Below are 17,734 nucleotides of genomic sequence, written 5' to 3'. Positions count from 1 at the left end.
ACAGTGTGAAAGTAACAGCTTATTTGATCATGGACAGCACAAAGAGGGGATTTCCAAATCCAGATTTATCCAGACTACATTTTTTACGACTTGGTCATGGAGCTAATCAAGTGAGAAACACTGAAAGATATAAAAATATTTTAATAATTACTAATCTGGTCTCCATCAGTGCCACCTGCTGAGAGATGACTCAGTTAACATGTGTAATATTTGTTGAACACAGTCTGCTTATTTATTTTAGAGTTTAGTCATTTAAACTGGAAGTCATTATGTTCTTAGAGAGGCCTAACTGGAGAATGTGTGTGGGTGTTGAGGTGGGTCAGTCAGTGAGTCTGTGTGGGTGGGGGCTTCGGTTTGAGTCCCCTGACAAACTTGGGCCCGAGAAACTCGAAGCAAACGTTCTCGGGGTTGGCGTGTAGACTCCCCCCCTCCTGACGTCACGTCTGGAGGCAGGCTGCTCGCGCTGCTGACACCGTTCACCTCCAACGGAGGAACTTTTTGGAGTTCTCGGGCTCTCCTGGCTCAAGTCAAACAGGCTGAGAGAAACCCGCTGCAGCCCGCACAGCCTCGGCGCTACAGGCAGACAGAGGAGGGCGACGGGCTCGTCTACAGCCGAGGAACACTGCAACGTTACAATTTCTCTTTAATTTGTCAGGGCTAAGTTAGCTCATTCTGATGGTTGGAATTCCGTATCTACAAGAATATGTTGAGGAATACACACGTTTTTCTTACTCGTAAGAAGTGAGGAGGTTTTTTTTACAGAACAGAATCTGGACCCTTTTCCCCCCTTGCAAACTTTTATCTTTACTTCTTCATTGTGTGTGGATATGGCTCGGATATATTTGGGGTTTTTCCTTTCCTTTGGGATGTTTCTCTTCACGCTTTGTGTGTCACCGGAGCGGCAGCAGAGCCAGAGCGGCTTCAGGAGGCTGTACGTACTGCAGCCCGGGCCGGGGCCCGGGACGGCCGGAGCCAACGGCGGGGTGCGAGTCAGCTCCATCTCGAGTCTTCACGGCCTGTCGGGGCAACCGCACACGTATAATGTGGAGCTCACAGCCAACTTTGGCGGCCAGGTCCGGAGCCGCAGGATGGGGAAGCAAGCGGCGTCAGCCCCGCAGCAGCCGGCAGTCCGGCAGGAACAGAGCCAGAAGCAGCTCCTGAAGCTGTCCGGGTAAGAGACTGGCACCGTGTCAAGAGGGAAACAGGGTTTGCTAGCGGGGAATGGATTTCATGACTTTTTGTAAACTTTTATGTTAAAGCAAATAGTTTAGAAAAGCAGAAAATCGAGACACCTATAGGTTATATTACAGCGCTATCTGAGTGGTATGCATAACTTTATTGTGCAATTGTGCATGAAGCGGCTCTCTCCTGCGCACAGGAGCACACCGCAATCATCAGGTGCTGACTTTTGTTTGACGCTATCAGGAGCTGACAGTGTGTATTTGAGTTTGGTTGCTCTCTTAATGCGCAGGTCAAACATCGTCTAACCCGCCTAATGGACCAAGTAGGCCAGTGATGATTGCCCAATAAAATTAGCTGGCTAACACACGACTCTTCAGACAGATAACAGTAACTGAGACTATTTCCAGAGTTAGAATGTGACTGAATCCGTGCTGCACTTTGTTACTCTAAGTGTAGGCCTGCGTTGTTGCAAAGGCTTAGTATCCTCTTGGAATATCCACACAGGTGTGTTTCTTCCAGTCATGCCTTGTTAGGCCTCTCCTCTTCAGGGTGAAGTTGACTGACCCTGGTCCTGTTAGTTTGCTTTACCCGCAACAGCAGACAAGTTGCACTTTCTCATCATTCTTATTGGCAGCGACCTCATATAATTTCTTTGTGACTCTTTAATCAAGGTTGTAAAGGTTGTTATTGAATAACAATACTAAATAAGAACAAGAGTTGTCTTAGCTACACTAGACCTACTCATTTGTATTAACTGTTTAATAGGTCACGATCAGTTTAAATGAATTTCAGGTAAGTTGTAGGACAGTATTTATCCACAGTAATTTGTATTTGGTGGTATGGCACTCTTCATTGACTTGCCTGCTATTACAGCTGAATATCTGGATTGCATCCAAGGAGAAGAGCATTAGCACAGAACAGAGCAGGCACCACTTACAACAGTGATGACACTGATTATGTCTGAACCAGCAGGAAATGGAAGAGGGGGTTGGAAAGTGGCTTGCACATTCAAAGCAACTATGGCCAGGCTAAAGCTGCCTAAATAGCATGCACTATGAGATTTACCAGTTGTAGAAGGGTATCAGCTGAGCAAACACTGAATGTGGACTCGCATAGAGATCTGAGATTGTGGCTGAGTTCGACTTCTCGGCCTGCCTGCACTAATGATGCAGTATTCCAACAGAATCACAAAGCAATTTTGTAGTAATTGTTTTTCAGTATAAAACTGACACAACTAAAGGTACAATGAACATACATGTTTGTATGGCGTTGAGCATGTGCTGCAAGAGCAGATTCAATGCTACTTGGGGTGGCTGTAGCTGAGGAGGTAGAGCAGGTTGGTGGTTTGATCCCAGGCTGCTCTGCAGGCCAAATATCCGTTGCTTTCTGATACATCCACTGGAGTGTAAATGTTAGATAGAAAGCATTTAAGCATAGAAAGAAGTGAATGTGTGACTAAGGCATGTAGTAAAGTGAGTGCTCAGGTAGACTAGAAAAGCCCAATACTGTATGAGAACCAGTCCATTTGCTGTATCTTAGTATTGACACTCCAAGTTTCTCTTACAAGTCTTTTCCTTCATGTGATGTTTTGATGGTGGTAGAGACATAGAGGCAATTTCTTAATTACTATTTGAAAACGGTAAATGAACTCGTTCTTATAAAGCGCTTTTCTACTCTATATGAACATTCAAAGTGCTTTTCACAACTTGTACATTCATAGGTGACCTGCTACAGCCTCCATGAGGTTTCAGTGGGTTTGAGATCTGCTAACCATGAAGGCCAGAAGCCACAAGCTAGCAGTCTTATTATGAGCAAAAAATCAAAGCAGTTATTCAGAAATTTTTGGAGACCAGTGAAAAAGAGAAAAGGTCCTGATGTAAGTAATGGACATTTGTTTTGTGATATAAATCTGTTGTTCCTGGTATTGTTTTGTAAGGTTAACTATATGAGCTCATAGTGGATGTACAGTCACCTTCACAGGTAACTATTTGTAGCTCCTCCCAGTACCAGAGAAATAGATTTTCAGTTTTTTATTAGTGAGGGAAGATCCTGTGACCTACTGCTGTTTAGGAGAAATAAAATGTAAAGTTGAATATTTTTTTAATGACAATTATATTTCATATTAATGAAAAGTTGTTTTTTGTTTGTATATGCCGTCAATTAGAGTTCTTAGAGAAAAACTCAGAATCTACAAAAATCACTATTCACACAGTCAGCAAAATATTGGAAATTGGATTTGGTTAAAAGAAATACACTTGGTGGCTCTCTAGTAAACAGTCCTTCTAAGGGGATACCTATACAGGTACCTATAGGTACAGGAGGTGGCTGATGGCCACTACATGATGCCTACCTCTGTATCCACTCTTAGTGATGAGCTGGCTTAGTTCTATGCAGAACAGCAGTGGGCCATCAAGTCACCATCAAGTGTGTATATTCCAAGCTTGATGGTGACTTGTGTGCCTTGGAATCAGTGTTGTTTTCCACAGTTCCACTGAACACCTGATGAATGTTTTTAACACAAGCTCTCCAGGATCCACGAGCAGGGCGTTGAGTCGTAGGGTTTCTTGGAGCCAATTCAAATCAGGTGTTAAAGTTCTGCTGTATTGCTCTATCAACCAATTACTGGTGCTTTGACACACTGCAATTACTCCCATTGCCCTTCTGAGCTGTGCCCTGGTGTTGATCTGGAGTCTCTTTGTCGGATGTCTGCTATTGTGATGTTGACCACTTCTTGTTCTGGGAGGTTGCTGTGGTCTGCTCCTAGGTCCACCAAGCACTTTGTGTTGGTCGTGTGTAATGCCTTTCTCACAGATATTCTTCCAGTGTTGCTCAGTTTCAGTTCTAGTTGGGTCTGCCTTTTTGTACAACTTGTTGTGCCTCTTATTCATTCAGGACCCGTCTCTCATTTTGAGTCTCATCAGAATCTCGTGATTCTGGCTTCCAGGCTTCTTCTCCATGTTGGAGCGTTCTCATCATCCATTCTTGATTTTATACCCAGGTGCTTCTAAGATTACTGTCAGTGAAACCTGAGCGCTCACTTTCCGTGCTGTATTCATGTCTGCCAACATCTGTTCTGATTGGACTTTGCTAGTGAGCAAGGGGAGTTGTGCCCTTGGATGTGCTTCTCATAATACCTCATATTGTTGTCATTCTTTGTCCGGATAAAACTGTGGGTCTTTGTGGACTGGGTCTAATTAGTCTGTACCATGACTGATGGCCTTTTAATGCTTGACTCCTGGGGCTGATTTAGCATGAACAACAAAATGTTCATACATTTATGTAGACCCTGCCCATTTCTGTGTGGGGATTTTTAAGTAGTGCCATCTAAATGGGACCTGGATGTGGTCTGTATCTTATTTTCCAAAGGACAGTGTTCTTGTTATTCACCGAGTACCAGGATATTGTAGGGTCTTGACCTTAGAAAGCACTTTGAGGCCACTGTTATTGTGATTTGCTGTTATATAAATAACATTGAACTGATTTGAATTGAAATGAAATTGATCTCTAGAGTGTAGTACCAAATCTTAACATTTTTTACTACAACACACAAAATGAGTGACAAATTAACCTGTAAGAACATCCATCCAGTACAGGGTAGCAGGGGGTTGGAGTCTGTCCCGGCTGTCACTTGGTGAGAGTGACAGGATCCACAGTGGTGAAAAAAACAAATGTCCCTCTTTTGACGTTGAAGCTAGCAACAGGTTGCACTAAACATGGCTTTATTTTGGACAGGACAGTAGAACAGACGGGAAAGCAGGGAGGGAGTGCAAGGGAAACAACACACGGGAAGCCCAGGGCAAATTCAAGCCTGGGCCCCTGCAGTAGCCTTCCAGCAGCAGGTTTTTACAGGCTGTAAAAAGATAATTCATCCAGTCTTTCAGAAAACAGTTTGCAAGGGTATCACCACCAGTGTTGGTCAAGTTACTTGAAAAAAGTAATCAGTAACTAATTACTGATTACCGCCCCAAAAAATAATCCCGTTACTTTACTGATTACTTATTTTCAAAAGTAATTAATTACTTAGTTACTTTTTAAAAACAGGATTTACAACCTGAAGAGGTGATAAATCGATAGATCTTTCAGCCCAATTCTACTTTTTCTGCATAATCCATCATACAAAATGTAATCAAATGGAAAAGTCTCTTTTTTTAACTTGTTTTATTAGTTTTAACCTTTTAACTTTATGCATCAAGCAAAAATTTAATTATATGCAACATTCACTGACTGGAAGAAATTTGTTTAACGTTTAAACCTATTTTCTGCACATTCCAGCACATAAAATATATTTTTGTGTGTGTTTACACTCACTCTTTCAAATAGATGCAAGTAAAACACAGCAGAAAATAAATAAAGTCAAAGACTCAGCGGTCCTGTTGCTCTATTTTCACCTGTAAAGCAGGAGTGGGGTAGGCGGAGGGTTACCCTGGTGCAGGTGTGCAGCGGTCAGTGGAAGAATCCGCGAGTTTCTCTGTGAGTTTCCCATTACGTCGTTGCGCACTCGGTGCTTGTTTGGAAGTTTAGGGGTTTTTTTCGCTGTAAAAAGAAGTTTTCTTCCCACACACGATGGACGCTAATGTTTTTGTCACTCTTTATGGAACCAAACTCAAAGTAAGGTCAGTACTTCCACGCTTTAAACGCTGCACGCTCATACTCTCTCCCACAATCGATATGTGATCCATTGTTGATCTGCACACAGCTGTTGTCACGAACGTCGCACTCGCTTACGTCACTGTCGTGAGACATTCTCGCAAAAAAATCACGGTTTTAGTAACGCAGTAAGGCAGCGTTCCTACGGGAAAGTAATGGTAATCTAATTACCGTTTTTGCAATAGTAATCCCTTACTTTACTCGTTGCTTGAAAAAAGTAATTGGATTACAGTAACGCGGTAACGCTTTACAAGTAACGCGTTACTGCCCATCTCTGATCACCACTCTGTGAAAGATTGTAAGTGCAAACAACATAAAACTGAAAAGCATTTAGGGATTTCATGTCTTTTAGAGAAACTGAAGAAATCTTTATGTGCAAAGGACAAGAATGAAAATCAGCACTGGAGGATCTTTAGACAACAGGCAGAAAATTAGAGGTAACTGGAAGTTGCTATCAGTGTAAAATATCCATCTTCTATGGTGGTATTGATGGTTTGGGGGTCATTAGGACAGGTGCTGCCATCTGTACAGTGTCTCTTTCAGGGAAGGACTTTTAACAGGACACTGCCAAAACCACATTCTGCGTGCATTCCAGCAGCTTGGTGTGTGAACTGAACTTCAGGTAATCAGTAAAGTCAAACCACAGTTTGAAAAGCAGATCTGTGAATTAAACAACAAAACGTTGCACAAATACATGCAGAGTAAACTACAACGTTAAGCTTGCGTGTTTCCAGCCAAGCGTGAGTCATTAAAACTGCAGACCAGTGGCTGAAGGAGCTGATTTCAATCTGTTTGTTTGTTGGCTTAAACATGTCGAGTAGTTTAGTTGTGTCCTCAGGAATCTTTGGTTAGAATGAAAAGAGGGAAAGCGACCAGTACGGGAACACAAATCCACCAGTCTGTGTGTGGTCTCGCCGCCTGGCTTCAGCTGCTCACTCTGTGGCCTGGCAAAATGTTGGGATGTGTAATCAGTGAATAAAATTCAGCTGTGAATTTCTGTCACCCCTACCAAAAGGAAAAGAGTCTGAATTTTTACCAGAATACACAAGGCTGCAAGTGTGTGTCAAAGTACGAAGTGTCTCCATAACCTGATTTGGTTACAAAATAAGTCTGTAAGTGTGTTTCTGTTCCTGCAGTTATAATTTACAGCATGCTTTTCCTGGTGAACGCCTTGTTCCTGTGCTATACATGAGTGTGTGTTGATAGATTTGAAAACTGTTTTTGACTAAATTATGGGGAAGAATAGACTAATGCTTAAGCAGAGCTCTTTCAGAGCTGACTCATATGTTGGAGCTTCTTAAGAGCGCATGAAAACCCCTCCCCCATTCTCTGGGGTCAATTACTGCAAAGAGTGGTTATAGTTTTCACACACATTAGTCTGCAATCACTGACAATGTGATGCAAGGCAAAACAGCACTGGCAGTATGTGTGAATGGGTCGGGACTTTTCAGCTGAACTTAAAAACCCTCTGCTGTCCTCGATGGCTACGTCTCCCCCAGAGGAGGGAAAAGAGTGTGAAAAAAGAATAAGAGATCACAAACCTCCATCTCATCCTATCCCCGTGACTCCTCTGTCACACAGCCCTCTGTATGTCCTCCTCCACTACATCCTCTGAGATCTTCCTTTTTTCTCCTGCCTGGCACTTCCATATTCAAAATTCTTGTCCAGTATAACCAGTATACCCCTCATTCCAAACCATCTTAACCTTGCCTGTTTAACTTTGCTGAACCTGAGCTGTTCATCTGATGTACTCGTATCTAATCCTGTCGCTTCTACTCACTCACAAAGGAAATCATAACATCTTCAACTCTACCACCTCCAGCTTGGCCTCCTGTTGTTTTGTCAGTGCCACCAACTCCAAAACATACATAACAACTAGGGGTGGGGGAAAAAATCGATACTGTGTAGCATCGTGATATTTTGTTTGCTAATAATGTATCGATACAGGGACAGCAGAAATCGATATTTTGTTACAACAAAGGTTTTTGTGCTCCGACTTCAGAGCATGTCGATCCTTTTTCTGAGCAAGAATCCTGACACTGTCCAAATGTGTTTAACTTGTTTTTTGGCAGCAATAAACATGACAGTTTACTTATTTTAATTTAAGACATGTTTTATTTTAATTAAGTTTAAAACTTTTTTATTTAATGTAAAATTATATTTTGTTTTAAGTTACTTTCAAATTCTTCAGTTGCTGAAGGGGCTGCATAGTTTTCATAAATTGCATAGTTCAGAATAGCTATAATTGTGCCAGATGGTTGCATTCAGTTAAGTTGGACTAGACTGTAATACAAACCGTTCAGTTTGTCAACAATAAAACTGACTGAAATGAGAGAAAGACTGAGTGTGAGACTTTGATATTAGATAAAATGAATATTGATAAAGTTTACCTTTATGTACAGAATCTGAATATCGCAAAATATTTTTAAAAATTGCAATAATATCGTATCGTGGGATGTATGGTGATTCCCACCTCTAATAACAACAGGTCTCATTACCATCTTGTAAATCTTCCTGTTCCCCTTTGCTGCTGTCCTTATGTCAAAAATCAGCTGAGACTCGTCTTGGCCCACTCCACCCTGCCTGCACTCTTTTAACCTCTGGGTAATTTAACTCATCTATCTTGACTATCTCTATTCCTTAAATGTTCATCTTTCCATCTGTCTTTAAAACTCTCTCTTTGGCATATACCTACCCTCCCAGTTCTCTTGTCTACTTTCTTCATCTCCCCACTTTTTTTCCTAATCATTTAATTTGGATACTTTCCTACACTTCTTCATTCCACTACCACCTCTTCTTATCCTCTTTTCTCTGTCCAGAGGATATATCGAACACCTTCTTGACAGTTTCCTTCAGCACTGAAGCTGCACTCTCCATGTCATCTGGTATCTCTTCCCTGGATACTAGAGACGAGTTATCAGTGAAGAGTTACCCCATGACTGTCACGGGAACTGCTCTTGCTCTGAAATCCCAGCGTCTCCTCCATGCCTCCTCTGGGATTCCCGCAGAACTGCTAACGCAGTCAGCTGGAAAAGACTCTCCATTGCAAAGGAGAAAACTAATGAATACACTTGCAAAATAAAAAAAGACATGTCGCCTTCACATAATACACAACAAGCAAATAAACCTCATCAGGTGTTTTATTGGTATTGACGTAATTGCGTGATTTTCAGTAAAAAAACAAAAAACAAAGATCGACACTGCACACTCATAGACTGGAGTGACCTCAGTGCAGATATTTTTTGGGCCCTTTCTGCCACGTCATCCCTGAGCAAACACACTATCTCACTCTCTCCCAACAAATTGTTGCATTGATGTCAACAGGTTCAAATACATTTTCCACAAATGACAGAAAGCGAGGTCAGGAAGTACAAATTATTTCCTAGTTGCAGGATAGTCGTCAGTTACAGCAAGATGATGTATGCAGTTAGTTAGCAGAGAGAGGGATGTAAACAGCCTAGAAGACTGACTGACTTTGGAAATGTTCCTTCACAGTAAAGAGATCAGAGTTGTGCCATTTGTTGGCCTCATTTCTTCTGTTCATAGAATTACTGTTGTCTGGTCCAAATATCTGAAAGTAGCAGTTAAGGTAGTGAAAACATCATTGTTAATTAATGCACTCAATTTGTTACTATGGCAGTTAGCTTGTGCAATCTTATTGTCCTGCTATGTCATATCGTCTGTGATGATAGAACAGAGATATGGTGTCTATCTCCTGTCTATCTCTGAGTTCCTATAAGTTTAAAGTCAGCATTAGTTATGACACGTACATTTAAAACGTTATAAAACACAAAAAACTTGAGTTTTTTTCTATGAAATTATTGCAGTTTTTTTCCTAAAATGTCTTTTTTATTTTTCTTTAAAACCCTAATAGCTTTAGGGTAAGGATTACTTATCGTCAGTCAAGGCTTGCACCTCAAAGGGTGAATAGTAATTCATCTGTGTATGAAATTACAGCTGTCAAATATATATGGCTCAGTGCAGTTTGATCCTGTTTTGAACAGACCCGTGTCTTACAAGCTTCTGCCATGTGTCTCAAACTCCTCAAGAGGTTAAGACTAACTTCATCACCTAACCACTCTCTTTGTTGATGATGTTTGTTGGAAACTCTAGCTGATCCAGCTCCTACAGTTTAACTTAACCAAGTCTGTGTGAATCTCTTTAAGATTCAAGTTCGCTTTTTAAGTGTAACAAACTTACCACAATAAACACTGTTTTACAGACAAATCTTGCCTTTCCAGTCATACTTAATGTCACGAGGCCAAACCACATCTCAAGCCCTCTGTGAGCATTCAAGTCTGGAAAACGTCTGCCTAACTATGATGGAACATGTGCATGAAGATCAAACTTTTAGGTGTTAAAAATTCAAATAAACATTAATATGTTCCATTTCTTTATTTAAATCTGACGCTGAAGAAATTTGAAGACGAAACCAGACTGCCAAATTACACACGTGTTTAGGTGCAAGAATGTAGAAAAAGAGGTGATGCTGGGATAGCATCAAGTTATGTGCCAGCATGTACGTTAACTGGCTTTCTATGGTTCTAGTTGTTTTATCTGCCTTTTCTTGTTTGGTGTTTGCAGGGTGAATGTCTGTGGAGGGCAGTGCTGTCACGGCTGGAGTAAATCTCAGGGATCACAGCGGTGCACGATGCGTAAGTTTGCACTGAACACCTTTCAGCACAACAGCACCTTTACATTAAAACTGCTACTCCAGGCTACGTAAGAGCACTAGATGCTGTGTTGCAACTGTCTCTCATTCTTCTTCTGGTTCGACTCCTGCAGAAGTTCTAAAATCATTTTCTTTCACAAAAATGGGATACTTAACAAAGCAAAAACTGATGTTCTGTAATTGTGTAGATGGGCATTGTGTAGATGAACTACAGATGGGCAACATTTTAAAGCAAAGACAATATAAAGTGTGTTTTTCCTACGTATACTCAGAGTTATGAAAATATACCCGTTTGCAGTGTTAGAAAAAGTCACCAGAAAAGCTTCAGGGTATCTTGACATGGATTCTTTGATTAAATGGAGCTCTGGTGTAAAATAATACCATTATTCTAAAAGATATTCCCTCATTTGGTGCTTTTATGGTATAAACAATTGTGTGGTCGAGGAACGTGGCCAGGAAAGAAATTGAAACCACTGCCTGATGAGCAAGTACTTGGTGGTAGCGAGGAAGATCTCCCAGTTAACAGTGTGCCTTGTATTTTTTCCCATATCGCTAGCAGTCAGTTGCAGCAGCTCCCATTATTGTTTCCATCCATCCATGCATTGTTTTTCCTCTGCAATCCTCTCCATCTTTTATCTGCCGGCTTCTCGTTTAATTCTTTTCCCAAGGAGAACATGCGTCTCGTGAATGAGTCGTAGTGTCTGGATGTTTTACATTTTTAAATTGCTGTCTGCAGAGTCATGAGGAGGTTATTATTGTACCGTCCAACTGGGGAGAACATGAGTCAGAGTGAAAGAGAAACAGATTTGAAATGGACTGTGTCTCTTGGCTCAGAAACATTGTTCAGGCTGTTTTCTTATTTGGGTAACTCACTTGCTATTCAGGAAGTAAACAGCTTTTCTCCAGTGTTGTGCCCATCAGTTGTAGTTGGGAAAGAAGGTTGTTTTCTCTGTAGAGCATCGCCATGTGGTCCCGTTGAACGGCTCTCCCTGTGTTTGCCTCTGGCTTCCTTTAAGACATACTGTCAAAGCTTCTGCTTTTTGACAAAACAGACAACGTGTCTTTTGGCAGCAGTGGATTACCTATGAAGCTTTGACAACTCATCATTTTTCAAAGTGCAATGCTACTGTTGTGGGGGGCTGTGGTCCCTAACCCTTTTCTTAACCCTGACCTTTAAGTGCCTACTACTATTTGTTAGTGCCTAAAACTAAAAAGCAAGTTAAAGCAAAATAAAAAAATATATAAATAAATAGAAACTAATCAATAAGTGGGGAAAAAGCAAAACCAAGAGCATAACACAAAGGTCCAAGTGGGAGGCAAACCACACTCTCCTGGCTGATGAACTTGTGACTAATGCCACAATTTCCCCACAAACTTCCTAATACCAACCAACCTAAAACTATCTTTAGGCCTCTAAAATGGGAAAGTTCTTCTATCAGCAGCCAGCATTGCTGTGGTCCAGATGTTTAAAGAGCAGTTGTGCTTAATGGTGAGACGTAGGCAGCATGTGACAAATGGCCTTACGTGACATGCTGAGATGAGAATTTATGACAACCGCAATCAGGATTTTTTTTCTTAAGTATTTTTATTAATCTTTAGGCATGAAAAGATTAATAAAATACTTAAGAAAAAATCCTGATTGAGGTTATCATAATTCATGCATGAAAGGGTTAAATAACAATAATTACAATGAAACACGTCATACATCTATAGTAACATTAAACGACCAGCGGATGGCAGAGTATGGAGTGACATATGTAGTGGTTTATCTGCAAGTATACCATCAACACTGACACAAAGACAAGAAAACTGCCTTTGAATAGCTGTCCACTGTAGTGACCGCAATGTGAGAAAGGGTTAAATTGACTTTGCAGCTAGTGCCTCAAGTCTACAACACACGGACACCATTGATGAACACTAGTCGCCTGGTTTTGTTCTACTTTTTTTTTTTTTTTTTTTTTTTTTACAGAACTCTGACGGCTCTTAAATGTTTTACGGTTGAAGTCTAATCTGACCTTTCAGTTCTGGATGTAACCAGTAGTTTGCACCTTGTTGTAAGCCTCTGTATTTCTGCTCATCTCGTGATCGTAGACTCCGGTACACGTGCCTCCTCATGAGCTTTCTTGACTTGGTTAAAAGTTTTTTGTTTTTTTTTATAACCAGGGAAATAATTGTTCGTCATGCACTTCTGTCTTCTGTGTGTCTTCTTTCAGGCCTTTTGGTGTTGCTGAGCTAATCAATGCATTTATTCATTTTTTCCACAATGCACTAGATTGTTGACTTGGCCACTTCTAAAGTTTTTACTCTCTCTTATAGGTCTATTTGGGTTTTTCAGCCTCATGATGACATCTCTCACTAACATCTCTTTGAGTCTTTTATTTTAAATTGCATTAAAAAGTACAGTAAAAAGCTATAAAACAGCTATAAAATACAACACTTTGAATCAACTAATATTATTCCTGCTTTGTTTGTCATGAAACTGCTCCTTAGTCAGTTGTGCTGTTAATTTTGAACCAATGAAAATGGGCGATTGTTTATAAAAAATTGGTGTAATTCTTAAACAGTTCATGCAAAAATATTTTAAAACCCCTTGAATTAAAGCTGAAAGTCAAAGCCACAAGAATTACATCTTTGTCCTAAACATTGTGGAGGGTTCTGTACAAATGACGCTTGACAGCACAGAGAGATTAACTATAATGAGACAAAATGCTGGTGTAAATGTAGAAGAGAGTTGCTGTAAAGAGAACTTTGTATTGTCTGTATTGTTTTGTGGACTCTTGTTGGAAAACTTCTGCATTTAACTTCACAGCTGCCACACAAAACAAACCCAAGTTGGATGCAACACGTCCTGGTTGCCTGTGCCAGAGAGACTGATGCTAACCTTTGTTGATTGTGGATGTGGATCTACCCAAATCCATCTGCTTCCCCTTTGCTAATAAAAATGACTGAACCAGACCCATCCACAGTGTTTGGGCTGTTTGTGCCCAAACACTGTTACAAACATAAAAAACAGATCAGATCTTAATGGGGAAGCAATCATGCTGGATATCTATACTGATACAGACTAAGTAATGTGAAAGGAGTGAAAGGATACCAAACACAAATTGTCTGATGAAAATGATCAACCTACAGAGGGCTGAATTCAAAGACACCCAAAACATCTTCCGTTGGATTTACGTAAGATGAGCATGGGACCAGACCATGGCATCACTTCCTTAATCCTCCAGGAACTGCCTGCATTCTCATGCCACATGAGACAAGGCATTTTCATACACCAGGAGGAAACCAGGACCTACTGCACTAGCGTAAGGTTTGACCCTGGGTCCCAGGATTTTATCTTAATATGTAATGGCAGTCAGGGTGCCGTTGACTAGCCTGTAGAGGTCTTTGTTGCTCTCAGTGGAGATGCCTCCCCAGAGCGTCACTGACCCACCACCAAAACCAGTCATGCTGAATGATGCTGCAGGCAGCATAACTTTCTCCACACCTTTTCATATCTTACACATGTGCTCAGGGTGAGCCTGCTCTCATCTGTAAAAAGCACAGGGTGGTGGACCTGCCAACTCTGGTGTTTCATGTCCAATGCCAGTCTTGCTCTACCGTCCCGGGCAGGGAGCACAGGGCCTACAAGAGGGCTGCAGGACATCCTCATGAAGTCTGTTTCTGATTGGATTCACACCAGTTGCCTGTTAGAAGTCAATTTGTAAGGACAGGACATTCCTTCTTGCACAAAGGAGCAGATAACAGTCCTTGTAATGGGTTAAAAACAGCTCTATGATGCTCTTGAGGCTGTGCTGGGAGGCACAGCACACCTTCTGACAATAGCACATCACACTCCCGTGACCCTGAAAAGGATAAGCAGAAGAGAATGGTTGGATGGATCCCCTCTTTTGATACAGTTACTTTGAGGGGAAAAAAGTATCGTTTTTGGTGATAGCCAAAACATTAATGATGAGTTTTTAAAAATCATGTTATTGCTTTTTTATTAGTTAAAATTTCAAGTAACTATAAGGAAAATTTGAAGGTTGACTTTAGCTTGAATAAAACTAAGAGGACTCATTGCAGTCCTAACTTGATTATGAGATGGATAAAGATGAAAAAATAAGATTAAAAAGGTAATTGCTACGAGAGACTTAAATTTGTTTTTCCCAGAATGTTTGAGTCCCTATCTCAGGCAGGTTGTTGAGGTCTTTTCAGAAAAAAAAGCTTCTGTGATTACCACCTCACTGAGACTGAATAGAAGGGGATATGGGAGCAGTTCAGGATCCCTTTTAAAGGCACTAGAAAATATATTCTAATCATTTGGAACTGTCACAGTGTTATTATTTCTATTTGTTCAGTGTGCTGTGATGTTGATATTAAAAACAACAACAACAATCTTATATCCATAAAATCTGTAGTCCTTGATGGTTTTAAGGACCTCTTGGTCTTCTTCTCCTAGTATCTCATTGAGCTGGCAGCTTTTCTGTTTTGTATAAAAGAAATACTGCAAAAATACTGTATTAATAGGCCCAGACAGCCACTCGCACTGTACCCAGAAGAAGCAGGCGACTCGCTGCCCTGCACTGCATGGTGGTAAAGGGGTATGGCCAAGATGAGGGATGTTGATGTTACCGTCTCTTTAGTACCAGTCTTTCAATTTTTTTTACTGCTTTTATTCCCATCAAAAGGATACGATTTGTTTGCTTGCCAGTGATGTGTCTGCGTTGGGCTTAACAGCTCATATCAGCTTGGACTTGAAGAGTTGCAGCATGTGGGTGGAGAGACTGCTTTTGTTTATACAGGCACAGGAAACACTGCAAACCCACAGCACAATGACCAATAGGGGACATTCCTCTGGTGGTTTGGTATGCAGTCTCTGTAATCTGTTCATAGGAGGTCTCATAATCACATGCTGAAGTTATGATGCAATTGACGAAGCAATAGTTTATCTTTGGATTGATAATACCCACCTCAAAGCAAACTTTAATGTTTTTCTGCCTGTGCAGGATATTGTAGTTGGTAAGTAGTGATTTGTTTTGCTGTATTTTTTCTCCGTTTCTATACTGAGATAGGCTGTGAGGCATACATTTCCTTCTTTTAGATTTGGAGCAACTGTGGAATACAATTCCCATGTATTAAATACATGGTTTAAATAGTTTGCACCAGCTGAATCAATATTTTTTATAGCTGTGCATGCCTTGTGCAACAGCCACAGTTTATTTGTGGCCAGTAGGGTTGGGTTCAGAGAGGAGGGTCGCTCTTTAGATCGTAGCTTCACATTCTCATTCATATGGCAGACAGGGCGAAAACATTATGCAAATGCCCTCCCACCCCCAAAGCAACCACACAGTAATACGTGTGACATTTAAAGTGTCGCCTCTGGATCTGCTTACTACTCTGTGGCTGAATACAGCCTGTAATGTATGAAGGTATTACGCACCTTTCTTTTAAATTATGGCTTAATTTTCATTTGGAGGCTTCTCCTCTCCTTTCATATTCTGAGCAGGACTATTTATGTCATGTAAATGGAGTTATTTCATGTTGACATGACAAAGAAGCTCTGTGAATGCTTAGAAAAGTGTTACTATTACCACTTTTGGCTGTTTGCTGAATGAAAGTCAGCATTCTGTTTTTGATGTTTGTGTTTGCTCACCTACCTTGAGCAAGTTAGCATTGGTTAAATCAATGATGACATATGGAAGACTGCTGTGCATTTTAATCTGGCAAAACTATAACTACTGTATGCCAGGTGTCTTACAAAAACAGGGTGATCATTGTAGGTACACCTGAGTGTGCACTGTATACTCAACAAAACAGACTTGGATGCAACAAAGCTACCAAAGCTGGATACGTTTATGTGGTTAACTCAGCTAACCCCATTGCGTATTACTTTACAAAGCTAGTGTAACGTTAGCTTTGTTTTGGTTAACTGTCAGTTAAAATCAACACTGATACTAACATAAATTACTATCATAGTTCCTATCTGCTGGCAAATTTGTCTGACAAACCCCACTCAGACATATGGTAGTGTTAGAAACCCAGACATGTCACATCTTCCCTAAGAGTTTTGTTATATTATCTGATGTTATCTACTCAAGATTGTAATTTCCTGTGCTTGGAATTTATCAGTGTTAGCAGGCACACTAGTGTTAGCTAATACTAGCCATAAAAAAGACCGTTCAGGTTTGGATCCCCGTCCCTTCTTAGTAGGCAGGAAGCTGGCTAACCTTACCTTGCTTGCTATCTAACAATGTTACTACTAAAAATATTATTATTATATATTATAATATCTGAAGCTACGATTCCTTGTTTTGTTGTTCTTACTGAGAGACTCTGTTCTTTAGGGACACTGTTGATGTTATTAATGGAAGGGAAGATGCCATGACTTATTAGTCAGATAATCTAAGAAATTTGTTCTTCAATTTTATTTTTTAGTGGAAAATCCTTCCACCATCCAACTGAGGCAACTGTAAGAGTCAAGAAAGTTCAATTTAAAAAAAAATTATGCTATACATTAAAGAAGCCACCAAACAACCATGTAACCCCAATAATTATCAGTCAGTTCCTTGTGTTCTTCCTTGCTTCCAATAAGTGACAGAAATTGGACAAACACGAATGTTGGGTATTTAGTTACTGCTGCAGAGCAGTGTTTCTCTTTGTCTCTTTGGCATTCGTGGCTGACAACATGTGATTCTGCTACACAGGAATCATCTGATTCAGGCGGAATTATCAGGAGACATTCCGATTAGTCTTCCTCTCTGGATGAAAACAAATGTCTGCAGATTATTGAATTGCAGGGCAGAATAGTGCTTTGTCAAGTCTGCTTGAAGTAAACATGTTACGATTACCTCATTCAGAAAATAGCTTTGCAAAATTTTAGAACTGCTTAGTTTACTTTCTGGAAGATAGCAGCCAGACATGAGGGTAAATAGTGGGTACTTGACTTTGTGTTAAAGTATGCTGATAGCAGGTTAAAATGAAATGTATCTGTTGTCATGTTTCTATTGCCTATTAAGACAGAGTGCAACATGTCCGGATGTCCAGAATAAATGGGGCCCTGTTAAAACAAAATCTTGGGGTGAACATTTTCCTCATTTGTCATTGTGTTTTTATTTTAATGGAAAGGGTTGAGAAAACAGTTAAGAAGAATTGTAGGTCTTGATTGCAGTATAAATTCTAATTGACTGATTGCAACACAATACTTTATTAGGAATGTCACAGCATCACTTTACTGCATTTTGATTTCAGGCA

The 17,734-nt window shown here is 40.5% G+C and overlaps 1 protein-coding gene across 1 annotated transcript in view; it reads left to right on the top strand.

The window, feature by feature from the left end:
- Positions 1-500: 500 nt before the first annotated feature.
- ltbp1 (latent transforming growth factor beta binding protein 1) overlaps positions 501-17,734 on the top strand; it is a 131,255-nt gene continuing 114,021 nt past the window's right edge. Inside the window, exons 1-2 of the mRNA XM_085368952.1 lie at positions 501-1,171; positions 10,414-10,484. Of these exons, the coding sequence (XP_085225078.1) occupies positions 828-1,171; positions 10,414-10,484 (415 nt within the window). The 5' untranslated portion in view covers positions 501-827. The remainder of the gene's footprint in view (positions 1,172-10,413; positions 10,485-17,734) is intronic.

Source organism: Diplotaxodon limnothrissa, linkage group LG13 (genome assembly GCF_057381915.1).
Source record: "Diplotaxodon limnothrissa isolate DT_005_m linkage group LG13, D_limnothrissa_male_GT1.1, whole genome shotgun sequence".
NCBI lineage: Eukaryota > Metazoa > Chordata > Actinopteri > Cichliformes > Cichlidae > Diplotaxodon > Diplotaxodon limnothrissa.
The sequence above is the reverse complement of the archived record's forward strand: the minus strand, read 5'-3'. Positions and strand labels throughout refer to the sequence as shown.